Here is a 23,557-nt window from a genome sequence, read left to right as displayed (position 1 = left end):
CCAACACAGGGCACAAGGCAGGAAATAATCCTGGGCAGGGTGCCAACCCACCGCAGGACACACACAAACACACCAAGCACACACACTAGGGCCAATTTAGAATCGCCAATCCACCTAACCTGCATGCCTTTGGACTGTGGGAGGAAACCGGAGCGCCCGGAGGAAACCCACGCAGACACGGGGAGAACATGCAAACTCCACGCAGGGAGGACCAGGGAATCGAACCCAGGTCCCCAGATCTCCCAACTGCGAGGCAGCAGCGCTACCCACTGCGCCACCCGTATGAAAACATGAGAATGAAAAAATTTTCTGGCCATCACTACAAGCCATATGGGGTAAGTAACACTTAAAAAAATATATAACCTTTGGGTGGAGTATTTCATTCAGGCACTGTCACATAAGACAACTTTTCTAGTTATTTTCGCTCATTGCCTTCATTTATAAAATCTTGGCAAGTCACAGACGGTCACCTAATGTGACAAACCTAACGAGTCACTCCAACTAGTCAATGTCTGACCATGACAAAATCAAACAGGTGTTGGGCTCTGTGTGCACGAGTGCTGGTAACCAATGTATCCTCATCAGGAAGTACAACACATATAACGGTAGCAACGAGAAATAAAGAATGCAGGTGTTTTGGACCTGACATATAGAAGAGAAGTTTGTCTCTCTGATGTCTCATGTTTTGCATACCACAACAGAATGGAGAAAAATAAAACTGAAGGCCAAGATTGCAGCCTGACTTTTCGTAGCTGTTTATCCATCATACAGCTCTTTGATGTGGTTTGTTGAGGAGATCAGCAATGGCAGTTGGCATGTCTGACACTCCCAAAAGTTGTGTAATGTGACATCAGCGTTAGTTTTTGTAGAACTGACTAGTGTTCACAGATGTTTTCCAACCTGGACTGTAAATGCTGGATTCAGACAGACAGATGGATGGATGGACAAACCACTTCCTTAGATGTACAGTGGACCAACATCATTGAAACTTGGTACACTTATAGAGCATGCAGTAGACCATTTTTGCATACAGAGGCTCCCTCTACAAAGTATTGGCAAATTTTAGGTACAGTGGAACCTCGGTTCATGAACATCTCTGAACACGTACAAATCGGGTACGACCAAAAAGTTCGCCAAACTTTTGCATCTGTTTACGACCACCCACTCGGTATATGAACAAGCCAGTTCCCCTTTCGGTTTGTGCGCATGTGTTCAGTCTCTCCCTGTCCATTCCCTGTGCAGCGAGCGAGCGCGAGAGAGAAAGACAGCGTGCGCGAGAGAGAGACGTGTGAGAGAGACACACACCCGCACGAGAGAGAGAGAGAGAGAGGGCTGGCCACATAAGGCCAAGAAGACAGTTAAAGAATGCACTGGCTTGTTTTTAAAGAGACAGATTCCAGAATTGTTTTAACCTCGTTATATTTAATGAAGACTTTTTTCTATTGGATTTTAACCTCCACTTCACTTCTGTTTACAGCGATCGATTCGTAGCGTGCATTGTTGCAATGTTGCTTTACTTGGTTGTTTATAAATTACGGATTTTTCAAATGTTCATTTTTTTCCCTGTGCTTAAAGCTCAATAAAAAAAAGTGTTTTTACCGAGCGGTTGGTAGCGCTATAGTGTGAACTATTGCAGTGTTAGTTTTCTCTGTTGTTCAAGGTTTTCTCAGTGTTATTCAATGTTTTTACATTTAGTTTACTATTACGCTGTGCATTCTATGGTATACTTAACTATATTTGTGCTTAAAAATCTTTAAAAAATATATTTACATACAGTTCGTACGGTCTGGAATGGATTAATTGTATTTACATAAAATCCTATGGGGGAAATTACTTCGGGTCACGACCAAATCAGGTTACGACTAGACAACGAATTACGGTTGTGTCCCGAGGTTCCACTGTATATGTCTTAAAAGAGAGAATTTTTGTGTATTGGTGTTTCTTAACCACAGCGTCACAACCCATTTTTTAGCTGCAGAGGGTCACAAATTTCTATTTTTTATAATGGTAGTTGCCAAATCTCCCACTGGGGACATCCATCTATCTATCTATCAATCCTATAGTGACTTTCACATCTATCTATCTATTGCATTGTGGTGGGTTGCACTGGTTCATGAACTAAGTTGTGGTGAGTTGTCCAAACAATCAGCATTGTTGCCCAATATACTTCAGCTCCTATCTCTAATGTGCTCAATTTACCAAGATGGACAAATCTTGACAGTCATCTTTGACTCACCATACAGTGCATCCAGAAGGTATTCACAGCGGCTCACTTTTTGTACATTTTGTTATGTTACAGCCTTATTCCAAAATGGATTAAATTCATTTTTTTCCTCAGAATTCTACACACAACACCCCATAATGACAACGTGAAAAAAGTTTACTTGAGATTTTTGCAAATTTATTAAAAATAAAAAAACTGAGAAAGCACATGTACATAAGTATTCACAGCCTTTGCCATGAAGCTCAAAATTGAGCTCAGGTGCATCCTGATTCCCTGATCATCCTTGAGATGTTTCTGCAGCTTCATTGGAGTCCACCTGTGGTACATTCAGTTGGTTGGACATGATTTGGAAAGGCACGCACCTGTCTATATAAGGTCCCACAGTTGACAGTTCATGTCAGAGCACAAACCAAGCATGAAGTCAAAGGAATTGTCTGTAGACCTCTGAGACAGGATTGCCTTGAGGCACACATTTGGGGAAGGTTACAGAAAAATTTCTGCTGCTTTGAAGGTCCCAATGAGCACAGTGGCCTCCATCATCCGTAAGTGGAAGAAGTTCGAAACCACCAGGACTCTTCCTAGAGCTGGCCGGCCATCTAAACTGAACGATCGGAGGAGAAGGGCCCTAGTCAGGGAGGTGACGAAGAACCCGATGGTCACTCTGTAAGAGCTCCAGAGGTCCTCTGTGGAGAGAGGAGAACCTTCCAGAAGGACAACCATCTCTGCAGCAATCCACCAATCAGGCCTGTATGGTAGAGTGGCCAGACGGAAGCCACTCCTTAGTAAAAGGCACATGGCAGCCCGCCTGGAGTTTGCCAAAAGGCACCTGAAGGACTCTCAGACCATGAGAAAGAAAATTCTCTGGTCTGATGAGACAAAGATTGAACTCTTTGGTGTGAATGCCAGGCGTCACGTTTGGAGGAAACCAGGCACCGCTCATCACCAGGCCAATACCATCCCTACAGTGAAGCATGGTGGTGGCAACATCATGCTGTGGGGATGTTTTTCAGCGGCAGGGACTGGGAGACTAGTCAGGATAAAGGGAAAGATGACTGCAGCAATGTACAGAGACACCCTGGATGAAAACCTGCTCCAGAGCGTTCTTGACCTCAGACTGGGGCGACGGTTCATCTTTCAGCATGACAACGACCCTAAGCACACAGCCAAGATATCATAGGAGTGGCTTCAGGACAACTCTGTGAATGTCCTTGAGTGGCCCAGCCAGAGCCCAGACTTGAATCCGATTGAACATCTCTGGAGAGATCTTAAAATGGCTGTGCACCAACGCTTCCCATCCAACCTGATGGAGCTTGAGAGGTGCTGCAAAGAGGAATGGGCGAAACTGGCCAAGGATAGGTGTGCCAAGCTTGTGGCATCATATTCACAAAGACTTGAGGCTGTAATTGCTGCCAAAGGAGCATCGACAAAGTATTGAGCAAAGGCTGTGAATACTTATGGACATGGGATTTCTCAGTTTTTTTATTTTTAATAAATTTGCAAAAACCTCAAGTAAACTTTTTTCACGTTGTCATTATGGGGTGTTGTGTGTAGAATTCTGAGGAAAAAAATGAATTTAATCCATTTTGGAATAAGGCTGTAACATAACAAAATGTGGAAAAAGTGATGCGCTGTGAATACTTTCCGGATGCACTGCATGAGATCTCTCAATGATAAGAAACACTGTTCTATATGACTTCAATTACATATTAATCTACATAGGTTATTTCATCTTATATATTTTCCTCTGTTGGCACATCTGACATACCCTATGACTAGAAGTTGGGTAATGCGACATCAGCTTTAGCGATGCTGACACACTGCATTTGTTCAATTGAGCTAAAAATGTGTTTTCTGCTTTCTTCCAAATCTACAACACACATGTAGTCTGGGTCCCCTGCAACCTGTAACATCTGTACCAGGAAGATGAACTGTGTTATGCAGATTTAGAAAAATCATATGACCGTGTCCCTCTGTGTGTGTTATGGGTGGTGCTGCTGGAACAAGGGGATAACAGAGCTGCTCTTGCGTGCTTTCCACTCCCTGCATGAATGGCGTGAGAGCTTTGTCGCAATACTTGGCAATACATCAGATTCATTGACAGTGGTTGCAGGACTCCATCCAGGCTGTGTCTTATCACTACTCCTGTTTGTGCTTTTCATGGACAGGATTCTTCATGTAAAAGATATGAAGGTGAAACCGAGGATGTGAGGGTGTCCACTTGGGGGGAATAGGGGTACTGTTCCATTATACAGATGATGTTGTCCTCTTTGCCTCATCTAACTTTGACCTTTAGCACACACTTGAGCGATTTGCTTTCGGGATGAGGATCAGCATCTCCAATTCTGAGGTCAAGGTTGTCTGTTGAAACAGAGTGGATTACTCTGTCCAGATGAGGGAGAAACAACTGCCTTTAGTGGTTCAAATTTCTGAAATTCAGATATCTCGAGATCTTGGTCATGAGTGACGGAAAAAGAGTGTGAGATTGACAAGTGAATTGGAGTGGTGGAAGCTGTTTGGCGAGCACACACCAGTCCATCCATCCATCCATTTTCCAACCCGCTGAATCCGAACACAGGGTCACGGGGGTCTGCTGGAGCCAATCCCAGCCCGCACACGGCACAAGGCAGGAACCAAATCCCGGGCAGGGTGCCAACCCACCGTAGGACACACACAAACACACCCACACACCAAGCACACACTAGGGCCAATTTAGAATCGCCAATCCACTTAACCTGCATGTCTTTGGACTGTGGGAGGAAACCGGAGCGCCCGGAGGAAACCCACGCAGACACGGGGAGAACATGCAAACTCCACGCAGGGAGGACCCGGGAAGCAAACCCAGGTCCCCAGATCTCCCAACTGCGAGGCAGCAGTGCTACCACTGCGCCACTGTGCCGCCCACACACCAGTCCGTGTAGTCTAAAGTCACAACTCTCGGTTTACTGGTGGATCTACATCCCTGTCTTTGTCTATGGTCATGACCTGTGGCTAATGGCCGTAAGAATGAGACTGCATCAGAAATGAGGTTTCTTCACAGAGTAGCTGAGATGACACTTTGTGATAGGGTAAGAAGTTCCACGATTTAGGAAATCCTCAATTTACAGTTGCTGGTCCTCTGAAACGAGAGTAGCCAGGTGAGGTGATTTGGGCATGTCATAGGCTTTAGGCTCCCCCCCATAGCTGCTCCAGGCATGCCCCACTGGGCCGAACCAGTACACTTTGGAAGGACGACTTGGGAATGCCTCGGAACTCCCCAGTAAGAGTTGGAATCTGTAGGTGGGAACAACCTGGGACAACTTTCTTGGCCTGCTGCCACTGCAACCATCACCAGGAAAACTGGTCGGGAAGATGAGCTGAGGTGACAGAAGACATTTTTACTGTTGATTTTCATTTGTACTCTTCATCTGATGCAACTTGTTTCAGTGTCCAACAATAATGAGTCGACACTGATGGATTCCACTTTCCCTGATGTAAAGTCCCAATGAATCCTTCCCTATGTTCATCACTAAGTGCACAAAGATTAGCAGCAAAGAATTCCAAGTGTGAATGTTGAAAACGAATCCTAAGCAACATGTTGCTTTCATGGTTTTGTATGTTTGGTGTTCTACAGTTGCCAATGACATCATTGAATGCCTTCAACGCAATCTCCTCTGGTCGCACTAGCAGATCTTCGAACCATTTATTATTGATGACGTGTCTGATTTGTGGCCTTCCTTAATCTTGGCATCAGTCATTTGTGGAAACATCTGCCTCAAATATCTAAATTTTTCACCTTCCTTGTTCACAGTTTTCATAGTCCAAATTTTACATGAAGAGGAGGCAAAAATCTCTTTGTTGGGTGAACAAGTGGTTTAACTAAGTCCACGAAAGTCCAGAGAAGAGTGACTAGGCTCATTCCAGGGCTACAGGGGATGTGTTATGAGGAAAGATTAAAAGAGCTGAGCCTTTACAGTTTAAGCAAAAGGAGACTAAGAAGAGACCTGAGTGAAGTGTTTAAAATTATGAAGGTGTGGGTGCACAGTAGGAAGGATAGGCAACCTGGCCAAGATAACGGAAGGTTTCATACCCAGCCAGGAGGACATAATGGAAGGACCTGGAGAATGGACTCACCAGGAGCAGGTCACTCCCCGAAATGGTAAGTGGCAGTGTTCCTCGGGGCTAAACCCGATTAGGACACCCACAGAGTTGCATGGGAAATGGAGTCCGGAAACACAACCCTGTCAGGGACTATGGGGTCTGCGAAAGGGAGGTGGACTTACCTGATTTCCATACCACCCAGAAGTACTCTGGATGACTGGGATGTCATTTGAACTGAGTCAGAGTCAGGAGGCAGTGGGCTACGCTCTTGGAGGAGGAAGGAGGATTGTGCTTGGTGTGTTTTACGTTATTACTCTTGTAAAGAAGGTGTTGGGGGGGGGGTCAGTAAAACCCTTTATTGGAGCCTAAGTGTGTCTGTGGTTTGTAGCTCAGTGACGCCCCCTTGTGGTTACAAAGGGAATTAGTACAGTCGATTGAGACTATGACTATAAAATGAGTTCATCAAGAACACAGGGACACAACTGGAAACCTGTTAAGGGTAAATGACACACAAACATTAGGAAGTTTTCCTTCAGACAGAGAACTACAGACCCATGGAATAAGCGACCAAGTAGGATGGTAGACAGTATGGACTTTAGGGACCTTCAAAACTCGACTTAATGTTTTTTTAGAAGAATGAAATGGACAGGACTAGTGAGCTTTGTTGGACTCAACGGCCCGTTCTCATCTAGATTAGTCTAATGTGCGCCACTGTTATGAAGCTCTCTTTAATGTAATGAGACTCTTTAGCATGGCCATCCCATTCATAGTACTTGGCGTTGTGAATTACAGGCACTGCGCAAGCAGCAGCCTTTTTACAGAAACTCTGTGTCTCATACTATTTTTCTCTTTGTTTCTGAACTTGTATTACTAGTTACTGCTTCTGATTAAGATTAGATTTGATGTGGTTTCCAGCTTGTCACTGACAGTAGCCACTAGAAATTGGATAAATGGATTTTAAATGTACACATGCTCAAATCCAGGCATTGGCTTGTCTCATCTCTCTTGTACTTCAAATGGGCTGCGAACTTGGAAAGAGTCGCAAAGAGGACCTGAAAGCTGCCTTATGTCTGCAACACCTGGTAATGTACGAGATGCTTAGAAAGTAATAGCAAGGTGTATTAAACACTCCCGTAATTAGCTTCTTTCCCTAAGCAGCTCAGTTTCATTTTACCGCAGGGTCTGTTTGTCCACAGATGAAGAGGGTGACGTGCCGGCGTGAGAAAAGAGAAAAGTGAAAAAGATTTAGAACTGGTCTGCCATCCATTGTAATGGGAAATGTTTCGATCGCTGTCATTCAGATGGATGAACTGTATGCACTCATAGTGGGTCATGGAGCACACAGTACAGTGGCATTCTGTGTTATACGGAGAGCTGGCATAAACCTGATATGTCTGCCACTGTTTTAATTCTGGATGGATTTCATCTTATTCAACCAGACAGAGACCCACTGCGGTGGGGAAAAAAGACAGGGGGGGACTGATGATCTATGTGAACGAATGGCGTAAAAGCGAGCAGATTACACTTCAAACTACAGTTTGTAATTCAGACATTGAAATTCTGGCTGTCGGATTTCATCCATATTATTTTATCCTTATTAATCTTTTATATTCCTACCTCTGCAAATGAGGACTCAGCAATGGAAATGGTCACCGGCACTTTCATGATGACTCATTCTGACCCTGCATGTGTAACATGTGGTGACTTCAACCATATGACCTTGGAAGGCACTATGATGGATTTCTCTCAGTTTGTGCCTTGTTCCACTTGAGGGACTAACAAGCTAGGCCTGCTCTATTCACATCTTATAGAAGCCTTTCAGTGTAAACCAAAGGCACCTTTGGGCAGATCTGACCATGGTCCGATTCATCTCATTTCCAGTTATGAGCCTTTTATTAGATAGCAACCTGTTACCATCAGAATAGGGAAGAAGAGAAACCAGGAGGACGGAATGGCTCTGAATGGCTGCTTCCAAAATGACAGGCTGGGAAATGATGTGCATGGGGGGGCGGCAGGGTGGCGCAGTGGGTATCGCTGCTGCCTTGCAGTAAGGAGACCCGGGTTCGCTTCCCGGGTCCTCCCTGCGTGGAGTTTGCATGTTCTCCCCGTGTCTGCGTGGGTTTCCTCCCACAGTCCAAAGACATGCAGGTTAGGTGCATTGGCGTTCCTAAATTGGCACTAGTGTGTGCTTGGTGTGTGGATGTGTGTGCACGCCCTGCCCGGGGTTTGTTCCCTGCCTTGTGCCCTGTGTTGGCTGGGATTGGCTCCAGCAGACCCCCATGACCCTGTAGTTAGGATATAGTGGGTTGGATAATGGATGGATGAAGTTGCATGGGGATGATATTGAAGGACTCGGCCACTGCATCACAGACTTTAATTTCTGTGTTGACACTGTAGTACCCTCAACAATAGTATTCTGCTTTCCAAAGAACAAGCCCTGGATTGCTAAGGAGCTAAAAGGTCTCCTGAATGAGGAGAAGACAGCATTCGAATCCGGTGACAAAGGAGCTCCGAAGGACATACAGTATGCGCTAAAGAAAAAGCTGAATGAAAAAAGGGAAGCTTACAAAGCTAAAATAGAAACAACAAACTGCCTCAGAATAACATGAAGGATGCCTGGAATGGATTGGGTATAATTACTGGACTGGCCCAGGTACTAGATGGGGGATGTGGACAAGGCCAACATCCCGAACAAATAGTTTTAACAGATTTTTCCTCCCATTGCCACCTTCTTCCAATGATCAGTCTCCCCACACCATCTACAATGCATCAACAATTCCAACCACGTCAACCTGAATGGCAAGTGACAAGTCCACCTCTGATAAGCGGGAGACAATGGATGAAGTCCACCTCTGACCGGCATCTTTTGAAAAGAGGAGGGTCTACCACGATGTTCTGACTAAACTACCCATCATGATAATGTCCCGTTCTAGCCACCTTGTCCCTAATTGGCTAACTATCTCTCACTCCCTCACCACCCAATAACTAATGTGTGGTGAGTGTACTGACGCAAGAATGGCTGCCGTTGCATCATTAAGGTGAATGTTACATATTGGTGATGGTTGAAGTGACTCCCCAAAGTGTAAATAAAGCAGTTTGAGTAGGGAGAAAAGCACTATATAAATGTAATGAATTATTATTATTACATAGGGATTAGGGAATCCATTCCCAGACGGGTTTATCCAATCCCAGAAATTCGGGAATCCCGGGAATGACACAGTGCACGGACATGTCACATGTGAACAGTTTTAGAGCGAGCGACACTTATTTTTAATAAAACTACTGCAATATGTTGACACCAATAAAAGACTAACCTTACCTACAAGCAGTTCATGCTGTCATATAAGTACATGTATCTAGTTAGTTGCGGTAATAAGAGCGTAGAAAGCACAACATGTTGAGCGTGCGGTCGTCCAGGCGAGAGCGCACCTTCGTGCAGAATACGCCAGACGCTGAGAAAGCATGCTCTGCCTCCACTGAAGTAGATGGCACAGTCATCAGATACTGACATACTTGTTCTAAACAACTCCTGCGCTTGCCGTTGCTCTGAAACACCGCCGTTTCAGCTTTTACTGATGCATCCAGTTTCTTGTCATCATTCTGTGATGGCAAGTTTCTTGGCACAGATAATGCGGATACAACAGACTGGCGCATTGCAATTTCAAGTTGCTGTTCAAAGCTGTTATCGGATGAAGTGCAATCTGCAGCAATGGCGCCACCTTAATTGTTTTCAACTATAACTCTGTTATTTCTTGATCGATTTTTACACGCTATACAGGTGCTGGTCATAAAATTAGAATATCATGACAAAGTTGATTTATTTCAGTAATTCCATTCAAAAAGTGAAACTTGTATATTAGATTCATTCATTACACACAGACTGATGTATTTCAAATGTTTATTTCTTTTAATGTTGATGATTATAAGTGACAACTAATGAAAGTCCCAAATTCAGTATCTCGGAAAATTAGAATATTGTGAAAAGGTTCAATATTGAAGACACCTGGTGCCACACTCTAATCAGCTAATTAACTCAAAAGCCTTTAAATGGTCTCTCAGTCGAGTTCTGTAGGCTACACAATCATGGGGAAGACTGCTGACTTGACAGTTGTCCAAAAAAACGACCATTGACACCTTGCACAAGGAGGGCAAGACACAAAAGGTCATTGCTAAAGAGGCTGGCTGTTCACAGAGCTCTGTGTCCAAGCACATTAATAGAGAGGCGAAGGGAAGGACAAGATGTGGTAGAAAAAAGTGGACAAGCAATAGGGATAACCGCACCCTGGAGAGGATTGGGAAACAAAACCCATTCAAAAATGTGGGGGAGATTCACAAAGAGTGGACTGCAGCTGGAGTCAGCGCTTCAGGAACCACCAGGCACAGACGTATGCAAGACATGGGTTTCAGCTGTCGCATTCCTTGTGTCAAGCCACTCTTGAACAAGAGACAGCGTCAGAAGCGTCTTGCCTTTGGACTGCTGCTGAGTGGTCCAAAGTTATGTTCTCTGATGAAAGTAAATTTTGCATTTCCTTTGGAAATCAAGGTCCCAGAGTCTGGAGGAAGAGAGAAGAGGCACAGAATCCACATTGCGTGAGGTCCAGTGTAAAGTTTCCACAGTCAGTGATGGTTTGGGGTGCCATGTCATCTGCTGGTGTTGGTCCATTGTGTTTTCTGAGGTCCAAGGTCAACGCAGTCGTCTACCAGGAAGTTTTAGAGCACTTCGTGCTTCCTGCTGCTGACGAACTTTATGGAGATGCAGATTTCATTTTCCAACAGGACCTGGCACCTGCACACAATGCCAAAGCTACCAGTACCTGGTTTAAGGACCATGGTATCCCTGTTCTTGATTGGCCAGCAAACTTGCCTGACCTTAACGCCATAGAAAATCTATGGGGTATTGTGAAGAGGAAGATGCAATACGCCAGACCCAACAATTCAGAAGAGCTGAAGGCCACTATCAGAGCAACATGGGCTCTCATAACACCTGAGCAGTGCCACAGACTGATCGACTCCATGCCACGCCGCATTGCTGCAGTAATCCAGGCCAAAGGAGCCCCAACTAAATATTGAGTGCTGTACATGCTCATACTTTTCATGTTCATAACTTTCAGTTGGCCAACATTTCTAAAAATCCTTTTTTTGCATTGGTCTTAACTGATATTCTAATTTTCCGAGATACTGAATTTGGGACTTTCATTAGTTGTCAGTTATAATCATCAACATTAAAAGAAATAAACATTTGAAATACATCAGTCTGTGTGTAATGAAAGAATCTAATATACAAGTTTCACTTTTTGAATGGAATTACTGAAATAAATCAACTTTGTCATGATATTCGAATTTTATGACCAGCACCTGTATATGCGAGCTTGGCTGTTCCCATTCAGTCGGGAATTCCAGCAGTTTCATTCCCGGGAATGCGGGAATGGGAAACGTCGGGGAATCCTGGGCTCCTGGTAATGGATACCCTAATAGGGATGGCAGCCCAATAGTAAACAGGCAATATTGAATCTAACAATACAAATGGTGTGTGTGCTCAACTCACCAGTGCATCTCCTTGTGCGACTGATTGCGTTTGTGCACCGTCTCTCCGTTCAACACATCGCGGTTGCTGTTGGTCAGCACTCCACCAAAATCGTAGGGGCCTGTGGAGGAAGCAAAAGAAGAAATAAAGTCACAAGGGAGCTTCCTCTGATGAGACAATAAAAAGCACCTGAGTACGACTCACTAAAATTCACTTGGTCATTTACCAAAGCAGCTAATTTCAATAATCCTAACTACACTGGGTGCAACCCTAGAGGGAGTGCTATGGTGACTCTGGGTTTAACTCTAACCTCTGATCCTAGCCACAGAGAAATAATGATAATGTGATTGAAACCCTGCCCACTAGGACTGTGCTGCATAAGCTTCCCTACCATCTACAATATGCAACAGACTTCAGCTGCGGACCTCCAGAGCTCCACTCCTTTGAGGAGGTTATCGTTTTATGTTATAGTTCAGTTACACTATGGTTAAGATTGGGCTTGGGGGAGGAGTCATGTTAACCAGGTGACAAAAACCTGTAGTCCAATTGGCTGTCCAGTAGAGCTACTGAATCGTAGAGCTGCAGAGGTTTACAACTGGACCATCTCACAAAAATGACCATTTTAAATGCTGCACTGACTTGACAACCACATCTCTCCAAAGGGGGGTTTAGAAATTACTCCATGAGCTTTTTGTGTAGTAGTGGTTTTTCATTGATAGTATATTTAATTTCACATGAGTTGATTGGCCCACTGTTGGCACATCATTGAAAGGGACATTCAGGTCTCGACTTGATTTACACTTGTATAGTGCCTCAATGGGACTGGGACTGGGACTGGGAAAAAGGAAGAAAAATCATGTTTTTTGTTGAAAAAAAAATTATTGAGAATATATGTGGGTCAGACATGTTTATGGTTCTGACTGAAAAAAAATTCACATATAAGGATTAGGTTGTTGGGGCTACCCTTAAGTGACGCCTGGCTATGTGTCCCTAAGATTTCATTCATTATTCTTTACATGCACAGATGTGGGCGGCACGGTGGTGCAGTGGGTAGCGCTGCTGCCTCGCAGTTGGGAGACCTGGGGACCTGGGTTCGCTTCCCGGGTCCTCCCTGCGTGGAGTTTGCATGTTCTCCCCGTGTCTGCGTGGGTTTCCTCCCACAGTCCAAAGACATGCAGGTTAGGTGCATTGGCGATCCTAAATTGTCCCGTGTGTGTGTGTGTGTGTGGGTGTGTTTGTGTGTGTCCTGTGGTGGGTTGGCACCCTGCCTGGGATTGGTTCCTGCCTTGTGCCCTGTGTTGGCTGGGATTGGCTCCAGCAGACCCCCGTGACCCTGTGTTCGGATTCAGCGGGTTGGAAAATGGATGGATGGATGCACAGATGCTATGTGCAGAAATAGGACAAAAAAAACGTGGTGTGTTAAATGGCTGCCACTTTGAAAGTTCTGACTGAAAATACTAAGAATTTTTTAGTTAAAATTCTGAGGTCACAAATACAAAAATGCAGGCTCCTATTCCGGACAAAAATCCTTCTCTCGCCTTTTATTATATGTATACAGTAACAGTCAAAAGTTTTACAACACCTGAGTTTGTCTTCAAATGTAATCAGTTGAAATGTAATGAATAAACAAAAATGGTGAAAAGGTGAGCAGCAGACTGGCAAAGGTTTAAATTTAAAGTTTAGGTTAGCTAAAACTGAAAAAAGGAAATTTCAGAATATTGCACATAGGCCTTCGTCAGGGAACAACTAATAGGTTACAATCTACAGATGTTCTGCAGTAATTAAAATAAATTACGCCTTGCAAGTTGAAGGAAATAGTTTGCACAGGTGTCCCAACTTCTGTTGATTACTTAACTGAACTGGAAAAGACACCCTCTGAAGTATGACTTGGACAATATTCCAGTGATAATGGCAAAAGAATGGCAATTAACACGTGAAATGAGAAAGAGCATTATAAGCCTTAGAAGTGTCTGCCTTTCATTTAGAGAGACTGCAAAGCAAAAAAACAAAATCTAAGTGTCGGTGAGTCCAGTGGTGTCCTACACAATCCAAAGGCAATTGGAAACTGGAAGAAACTCTGATAGGTGGAGATCTGGCAGAACCAAAGTCACAAGCCAATCAGAAGACAAGTTTCTGAGGGACACCAGCTTTGTGATGGGCACATGACAGCACAACAGCTTCAAGCACAACTTAACAGTGCAGGTTAAGAAAAGTAAGTGTCAGTTTGTACTGTGAAGAGGAGACTTTGTGCTGCAGGTTTGACAAGGCAAGTGACAGTGAGAAGAACTTTCCTTAAAGGACAAAATAGGGCCTTGAAGTACCAGTTGTGGACTACTGCAGACTGGAAGAAAGTCTTACGGACTGATGAATCTAAGTTTGAAATCTTTGGTCCATCAAGCAGGAAGTTTGTACGATGTTGAGTTAGTGATAAGATGGTTCCTCAGTGTGTGACACCAATTGTCAAACATGGAGGAGGAAGTGTGATGGTCTGGAGTTCTTTTGCTGGAGGCCAAGTTGGTGACTGGCATTCTGAATCAAAACTGTTACCACAATATTTTGTTTTACAGCACCACGCAGTACCTTCTGGTCTGCGTCTAGTAGGTCAGGGGTTCATCCTACAGCAAGACAATGACCCAAACCGTACCTCCAGGTTATATCAGAACAACATTAAAAGAAAAGAACAAGGAGGTACACTTCACAAAATGGAACAGCCAGCACAGTCTCCAGACTTTAGTTAGTTTGGGATGAACTGGACAGAAAGGTGAAAGGAAAGCAACCTACAAGTGCAACACATTTATGGGAGCTTGTGCAACAGTGTTGGGTAGATCTTTCTGACCAATATTTGATTTCTCTTACAGAAAGAAGGCCACGTGTGTGTTTGGCTCTTGTATCAGCAAAAGGTGGCTGCTCTGAAGAATAAAATATTTGAACAAAATTTTGTACACTTAATGATTCCTTGACTTATTATTTACTTGTTCTATGCCTTGATTTCATGAAACATGAAGACATTAAACTGCACCATTTCCATAAAAACGGAGATGTTGTAAAACCTTTGACTGATATATATATATATATATATACAGTATATATACCCTATTGCATAGTTTACTGTCAAATAATACAAAGAGTATGCGACACTTGTTTTGCCCTCATTTTGGGCTCATCAGGCGTACACACTCTACTGCTCCCCTCGCGGGGATCAAACCTCGGACGTCAGTGTCAGAGACGAAGTCCCTTTACGCTGCGCCATGGCATGTAGCTTGTTTATTTGACAGCCTGTAGGTCCGGAGTAATTACATTCATTGCATTCGTTGTCTGACTCCAGACCTGAATTGTGTGGGTGTTTACCTACCAGGTAATGCTTGTGGTTGGTCTGCCACCCACATAATTCAGGTCGGGACTCAGACTATGAATGCAATGAATGTAATTACTCCGGACCTACAGGCTGTCAAATAAACGAACCACATGCCATGGCGCAGCGTAAAGAGACTTTGTCTCTGACGCTGACGTCCGAGGTTCGATCCCCGCGAGGGGAGCAGTAGAGTGTGTACACTTGATGAGCCCAAAATGAGGGTGAAACACGTGTCGCGTACTCTTTGCATTACTTGATAGTAAACTATGCAACATTCCATGATCTGCTTCTCGCAACTGAAGAGGGCACCGTGGCAGATGTTTGCCGAATGGCAGACCAACCACAAGCGTTACCTGGTAGGTAACCACCCACACAATTCCGAACAGCCCACCGGAAATGGAAGATGTCGCTGGGGACGTTTTATTTCTCCAGCACGTTAGATGGCAGCAGCCCTGGATAGCGGTGCCCAGGATGGAACCAGTAGGGCATGCTGGGAAGTGTAGTCCAGCAACATAGACCTATGGAGCTCCTAGGTGCTGCAAGGGGGCGCTGCAGGGAGATGCGCCTCTAAAATGGGACTTTCGTATAACCCGGAAGTGCTTCCATCGGACAGTGGCCCTGGCACCCGGGTCCTTAATAAAAGGGACCACGCTCCCTTGTCCAGGCGAGTCGAAGCTGGGAGGTAGGAAGGCAACACTGAACCGGAGGAGAGCAGTGCGGTGGTGAGCGGAGTTGGAAGGAGAAGAGATTATTGTGGGGAAGAGATAGAAACCTGTGCTTGTGCTACTTTTAAATATTGTGAGAAGGAATTCTAGTTAATAAACCGTCCTTTATTTGAACCCAGGACTCTCGGTGTGTTCATGTTGGGGTTTGGGGCTCATTGTTGGCCCAGTTTTTATCACAACATATAACCATGAAATGAAAATTAATCTCATCTCAGGAACAGGCACTCCTTTAATTCCACATTTTACTACAGAACTAGTAACAGTTAAAGTGTAAAATGGCACAGAAAGCATCACGAGAACATAAGTGAAAATAAACTTCACACCAATATCTAGGAAAAAAAAGACACCAAAACTGACACATTTCTAGAAAATGTGCTACGAAGTACTAGACATGCACAGTGAAAGGAATGCAGGGAAAAACTGGAGCATCATTTGTTGAAATGTTACGGCAGCTGACGAAGACAAATGATCAAAGCTCCACAGTCCGTGGCTTGTTTTCCTAAATTTTCTTACGGAGTTGATTCGAACTGACACATAACATTTCATCCTGATAAATTAAATAAATATTCTACACTAACACTACAATTCATGAGCAGGGCTTTAAATCATGACATTAAACAGACAACTGGAGAGTCACTCAATTGCGATGACACAGATGGCCATTTCGATGACCGCGATTGGCAGCATTCACATCTTCAACAAAGCCCGATGTTGCAGTTGAAGCCACAGGGCCTCTCAAGTCTGTACAAGTTGATGTTCCCTCAACCACCCAGCCATTTTGTGAACGTTTCCTTATATAACTGGATTGCAGGGAAACGGTGCCTTCAGTATGTCAGCTGTGGTATGACGCAATGACAGGACAATTTTGAGTGAATTAATTGGTTGTTTTTGGGGGTTTCGGAGGAAAATTGAGTCCTATGAGAAAACCCACTGCTCAATCAGTACAACACGTGGCAACTAGGAAAGGTGTTGAAATTGTGTCTACGGATCTGCAAAACCCCACCGTCATACCAGTCAACTACCAGCCAGTGAAAGCTAACCTAAAGATCAGAACTGGTATATAGCTCCTTTCACAATAGCATGCCAAAGTGGATTTCAGTTCCATGCAGTGTGAAAACGCCGATGTAGATTGATGACAACTGATGGGGCGGAGTGGTGGCTCAGAGGCTAAAGGATCTGGGCTGGTAACTTGAAAGTTGCCGGTCCAAATCCCACCTGTGACAGAACTAATGCTGAACCATTAGGTCCTTGAGCAAGGCTCCTAATCTGCAATTTGTACAAATATCTGACCCTGCACTCTGACCCCACAACTCTATGGAGAGTTAAATTGGGGTACGCGAAAAATTACAAATTCGTAATACAAGAAATTGTATGGGGGAGGTTAAAGGATTAAAAAAACAGCGTGGAACGGGCGGAGAAGACCCACCAGGTTTTCCAACTCCATAAACATGCGACATGTCATTTCCATTTACAGGCTTACCACAGATTATGAACAACTGCTCAACAAAAATTCAACTTAAATAATAATAAAGAAAGTCATTTAATTCCAATTTTTGTCTTATAAACCCACAATGAAGCCAAATTTTTGTAGCTATGAAGACCAAGTCCCGGATGATTTCCAGTGTTTGTCAGTGATTATACGTCTATTGTTCTGCAGCCCATGAAACGAAGCAGGGCTGAAAGTTTTGAGAGTGTGGCTGCATATCTGAGGCAGACCAGAATGTTCAGGGGTGTGGCTCCATGTTTTAGGCAGGACTGAATGTTTAGGGGCGTGGCTCTATATTTGAGGTAGGGTTTAATGTTTAGGGGCGTGGCTCTATATTTGAGGCAGGGTTGAATGTTTAGGGGCGTGGCTCTATATTTGAGGCAGGGTTGAATGTTTAGGGGCGTGGCTCTATATTTGAGGCAGGGTTGAATGTTTAGGGGCGTGGCTCTATATTTGAGGCAGGGTTGAATGTTTAGGGGTGTGGCTCTGTATTTCAGGCAGGGCTGAAAGTTTGAGAGTGTGGCTGCATATTTGAAGAGGAGCTAAATGTATGGGGGTGCGGCTGCATATCTGAGGCAGACCAGAATGCTTAGGAGCACGGCTCCACATTTTAGACAGGACTGAATGTTTAGGGGCGTGGCTCCATATTTAAAGCAGAGCTGAACACTGAGGGGTGTGGTTGCATATTTGAGGCAAGGCGGATTGTTCAAGGGTACAACTGTGTGTTTGAGGCAAGCTGAATGTTCAGGGGTGTGCTTCCATATTTGAGGTGGGGCTGTTTAATAGAATGGCTACATATTTAAGTTGGGGCTCAACGGAGAGGGGCGTGGCTCCATATTTGAGGTGGGGTTGAATGTTCAGGGGTGCAACTGCATGTTTATGGCAGGACTGAAAATTCTGTGGTTTGGCTGTATATTTGAGGCAGGGTGGAATGTTCGGGATTGAGGCTGCATGTCTTCATTCATGGTGGCTCTAAAATCTGTACTAACCCCTACTCTCTCTTCTGTTTCCTTTTCCGGTGTCCTTTTGGTGGTGGCCAAGCCACCACCATCTACTCTAAGTACCATGATGTTCCAAAAAAGATGGATGGATTAAAAGCCAGAAGTCTGTATGACCATCAGCATCAAGTGACTCCGTGAGAACCCTAACTACAAAGAGGACTATTTCATTTATGTTAGGTAGAATGCCCAGAGGGGACTGGGCGGTCTTGTGGCCTGGAACCCCTACAGATTTTATTTTTTTCTCCAGCCTTCTGGAGTTTTTTTTTTTTTTTTTTCTGTCCACCCTGGCCATCGGACCTTACTCCTTTTCTATGTTAACTAATGTTGTCTTATTTTAATTTTGTATTTTGTCTGTTATTTTTCTTTTCTTCATTATGTAAAGCACTTTGAGCTACTTTTTGTATGAAAATGTGCTATATAAATAAATGTTGTTGTTGTTGTTGAAGCAGGCCTGGATGTCGGTGACGCCCAATCACTGTCTAAGTTTATTCTCATAGTTGATGTGATCAAATGTGCTACACTTCAGTTATCTTGTCATGCACGTTGCTCTCATGTCTTCTTGCATTGTCTTGATCCTCAAGGCTCTATACTTGTAAAAAGATTATGAAAGAGATGGAAAAGCCCAGAAATGATCAAAAGATGTTATAGTTATGGGTTACTTTTATATTCTTTTTAATGAGTTCTGGGTTATTTTCTCCATATTTCTGTTCTTCTATTCCTATTATTATTTGAGATAAATATTTTTATTGTTGACTAGTAGCTAAGTCAATGATAAGTAGATTACAAATTTCACATTTCAGAAGAATAAACAGCAATTGATTTAAATTGCCTCATTAATTGGGGAAATCTTACTTTTGCCATTAGCGCAACAAATACTGCTTGTTTTTCTCAATACTTCTCTATGAGCTATCTCAAAGCCATGACTGCATCAGTTGTTCTTCGACCTGGCACAAAACCAAACTGCTCCTCCACTTTGGTGGTCTCTTCCCGCTCTATAAAACTTTCCAAAATTTTTATTGTGGGACAAACCAACCCAACTCGGTGCCAGTCCCAAGCCCGGATGAATAGAGAGGGTGAGTGTCAGGAAAGGCAGCCGGCTCTAAAACTTTAGCCAAAACCTTCATGATGCAATCAATCCAGTCATTTTGCATAAGGCTGCCACATAACTTAAATGTGAAAAGGTGGAGGGTTCTGAATCTTTTCTGAATCCACTGTTTGTGGCTCTAGTGACCCCAATAACCATTAACCAGCTGTGATTTTGACAGACTGCTAACTTTCAAACCAGCTGAACCACTGAGGTCTTGTGGTCTGCTAATTAACCCAAATGTTTTGATTATGAACTGATTTTGATCAGCTGCCTTGAATAAAATCATCTGCTGAACATTAACGGTGATGGTGATGATGCTAATTCATGGTACAGAACAGCAGCCCTGCTCATGACCCCTGACAGCATTCCTTTAGTTTACCTTCATAGTCAGAGCGACCTGTGGGGAAGATTCCAGTCGCAGACAGATAAATCAGCAGCACGCTATTGGCAGGCAGTTCCTGTAATACAAAAAGAAGACATGAAGACACACAAACACACACACACACACAAATACTGACTTGACATTCATGAGTTCACATCTCAGTGGAGCTTTACCACTAAAGTCACTACATCTGTGTTGAGCTCCATTGTGAGGCAGAGTTCCTGGATAGAAAAGATAAGGGAGAGAAGGACTTGGGGCCTCATGTATAACGCTGTGCGTAGAATTCGCACTATAACATGGCATAAGCACAAAAGCGGAAATGTTTCTACGCACAAAAAAATCCAGATGCATAAATCTGTGCGAATGCCAACTTCCATGTTCTTCCGCTACATAAATCCCGGTCAGCGTGAAAAGTAACACACGTGCACGCGCCTTCTGTCCCACCCCAACTCCTCCCAGAATTACGCCTCTTTGAATATGCAAATCAATATAAATAGCCCTTAAGCTCAGCCTTCTGTGAAAAGACAATGGAAAAATCACGGGGGAAAATAGAGAAGAATTTCAGTGAATACCAAATGGAGGCAAAGAAAAACGTACTATTTGTTGGTTTAAACAGTGATATAAACAACAAAACGAAGTTAATCAAGTGACATAGCGTTTCGGAGAAACTCGAAAGTTCAAGTTCACAAAGTCACACAGTGCTCGAAATAAAAAAAGAAGTTGTCAGATATCAAAGTCGCCTTGTAAAGGGGAGTCGCAGCCCACCGTCTGAGTGTCATATGAAAGCTTATTAGGGTACAGAGAAAAAAAAAAATAGGCACACAGTGAGAAAAAAGCACGAAATGTCAGCTTTAATCTCGAAATTTCCACTTTAATCACATTGTTTATTTTGTCATTAAAGTAGAACATCATAAACTTCATCTTAAAATCATTTAATTTACTAGTTTCTCAAATCCCATCATAACTAAAGTAGCACGTTAAACTTTTGTTCTTATTTGATCTTCTATGTGCTCTGTGTGTTTGAATCACTACGTGCTTCTGGGCTTTTTCTTCCTCCAACAGGACACAGAATCCATTATATTCGTGATATTACAGCTCTCTGAATAATTAAAATACTGAGATGTATATGTGATATTTTCATGATGATAGGAGTTATAGCATGTTATTAAACATGGCAACACAGTGGCGCAGTGATTGTTCATGTCTCACGCAAGATGCTTGCTGCGCCATGCGCGACCTTCGATGAAATAATTTATTACAGAAGTACTGTCTCTTTCAAACGTACTAACCTCCAATTCCTGTCGTTCCTTTTCTTTCTCCAAATACCCAATCACCACACAATCAGCTCTGTAATAGACGTTAAGCCATCTGTAAGCTTAGAACGCAGATTCTTCAAAACGTTTAAGGAACATTAAAATATCTTCATAGTACGTGTTTAATTATTCTATCCATCTATCCTTTCAGTGTCACGTCAGCACCAGCAAGAATACAGCGAGAGGCAGGAACAATCCATGAATGGAGCGCCAGCGACTCGCTAGCACTGCGACACTGTGTCCTCACATGTTTAATTATTAACAATATAGATTATTTAAATGAAGTTAAAGTTTTAGCTGTATAATATAATAAACAGATTTTGCTGCATTTCACCTTAAAAATGATATCGCCATCATATATAAATACGCGCTTTATAAAGTGGCGCAGGTTGTACAATATTATAACTGTATTGCAAGTTTACAGTGATGTAATTGTACTTATAAGTACAAACAGTTCTACAAGGAGCACTTGATGGACTGATTGAGTGCGTTTAGAGCTCTTGGAATGAAATGGTTTCTGAACTGCAAGGTCCGTACAGGAAAGGTTTTGAAGTGTTTGTTGTATGAGAGCAGTTCAAATAGACAGCATGGCTGAGGCAGCGTGTGCTTGATGCTGTATACCGATAATTCTCTTTCCGATCAGCTGCTGCTGTGATTCCAAACTCAGATACAGTGATATAAATACTCCGAGTGGTGCAGTGAGAGTAATATGGAAAAAGATGATCTGCTGTGGCAACCCTTAACGGGAGCAGCTGAAAGAAGAAGAAGAAGAAGAAGGTGCAGTGAGAGTAACAACGCTAAAGCAGGTATGGTATTTAGAATAGTTTGGCCATTCTGTGGACCATTATATTGTTACTGGTTAATTACAATCAGATGCCTTAAACTAATAACCAATATGCAGTTAGTTTCACTGTACATGATAAAGCCCTGTCAGGGATGTGGATCTAAAAAAGAAAGGGTAACCACACTGGAATAGTAGCACTGCTTTGACGCTGGGTGCTGCCAGTTTGCAAAACCGAGCGGAGAACTTGCATACGCCAGGATTGCAGCTATCGCGAAAATGTGTATGGCTTTACTCCAAGTTTAGGTTTTATACATCGCGAATTCAGCGTGGAAACATTTGTACGCAACATCTTTGTGCATATGCACCGTTTATACATGAGGCCCCAGGAGATGAAGGAAGCAAAAACGACCCAACTAAGCAAATGGACAAAGAAGGACACGTGTCAAAAGCAGGAATGCTAGGCCAATATGTGAACATGTTACATACATGCAAGCAATACGGGGACTGATTTACAGGGGGACACTAGGGAAGGATTTTGGGGTGGCACCATGACTTACTTGTTTGTCTTTTCCTTCTACTGTCAGTGTTCTGCCACCACAATGGTGAGCAGACTTAAGTATAGAGGAACATGAAGCTGAACTGAAATTGTCCTTAAAAGAGGACAAGGAAAAATCAGCAAAACACAGAGGGTCTTAAGAAAGAGCTAGATTAAGAAAGCAAAGTCGAAAAAAAAAAAAATTGTGAAAGATATGTAAAAGGCCTTTTTAGGGATCCATAAAGTTGGACAGCAAGATGACCACAAGTGTGGCATTTTATAGCGTCACTATAATAATGGATTTGTCCATGACTTCTGGGAGGAATCGCAGGTTACATGTAGCAACAGTACTGCAACACGGCAGTATCTAATAAAAAAACAAACTAGCGGAGCGGTAAATCTATCTATATAAGAAAACGCTAATGTCTGTGTCTGTGTGTGTGCTTGTGAGTGTGTGTTTGTGTCTGGTTCCTCAGAGCAATCTGATTGGTCAGTCTGGTCAGCACACAGCAAGGGAAAGACGTAGAAGGATCACCGAGAGTTGCCTTCAAACATGGAAAATATTCGCAAGAAGGGGATCGTCTACCATTGGCGACAGTCAAAAAGCAGTAAACAGGCAAACAACGTGCCTTGAAACGACAGAGTCAGAGAAACAGGCTTTACAGAAAAAGGAAGCAACGGCCAACAAATCTTAGAAAAAACAACGATACTGAAGAAAGGCGATGGACAAATGGAAGGCAAGAGATATCAAATATTTTTAAATGTATGCTATTAACTGTCTTCAACAAGTAATGAAGCTAGTTACAAATAAATGCATAAATAATTTTTAGCTCAAAATACGGACCTTCCAAGAGAATAATTTGTTTACCTAAAGATTCTGTGTATTAAAAAACAAAATGAAAAGCAGCCATTCCACATGACTTCGGAAGAGGTCATCCACCTGAAGTTAAGCATGTTCAGGCCAGGCCAGTACTTGGGTGGGAGACCAACCAGGAAAAGCTTGGGTTGCTGCTTGAAGAGGTGATGGTGAGGCCAGCAGGGGGGCCTACCCTATGGTCTAAATCAGG

At 43.3% G+C, this 23,557-nt stretch overlaps 2 protein-coding genes across 2 annotated transcripts in view; one reads left to right on the top strand and one right to left on the bottom strand.

Annotated features, from left to right (window-relative positions):
- scai (suppressor of cancer cell invasion) overlaps positions 1 to 23,557 on the bottom strand; it is a 404,273-nt gene that overhangs the window by 31,010 nt on the left and 349,706 nt on the right. The window contains exons 13-14 of the mRNA XM_028809140.2: positions 19,856 to 19,934; positions 11,847 to 11,946 (exon numbers count right to left, since the gene is read on the bottom strand). Coding sequence (XP_028664973.1) covers positions 11,847 to 11,946; positions 19,856 to 19,934 — 179 coding nt within the window. The remainder of the gene's footprint in view (positions 1 to 11,846; positions 11,947 to 19,855; positions 19,935 to 23,557) is intronic.
- Positions 1 to 23,557, top strand: part of LOC127529167 (uncharacterized) — a 445,804-nt gene that overhangs the window by 149,300 nt on the left and 272,947 nt on the right. The window lies entirely within an intron of this gene.

The sequence above is a fragment of the Erpetoichthys calabaricus genome, chromosome 9 (assembly GCF_900747795.2).
Source record: "Erpetoichthys calabaricus chromosome 9, fErpCal1.3, whole genome shotgun sequence".
Classification (NCBI taxonomy): domain Eukaryota; kingdom Metazoa; phylum Chordata; class Cladistia; order Polypteriformes; family Polypteridae; genus Erpetoichthys; species Erpetoichthys calabaricus.
The sequence above is the reverse complement of the archived record's forward strand: the minus strand, read 5'-3'. Positions and strand labels throughout refer to the sequence as shown.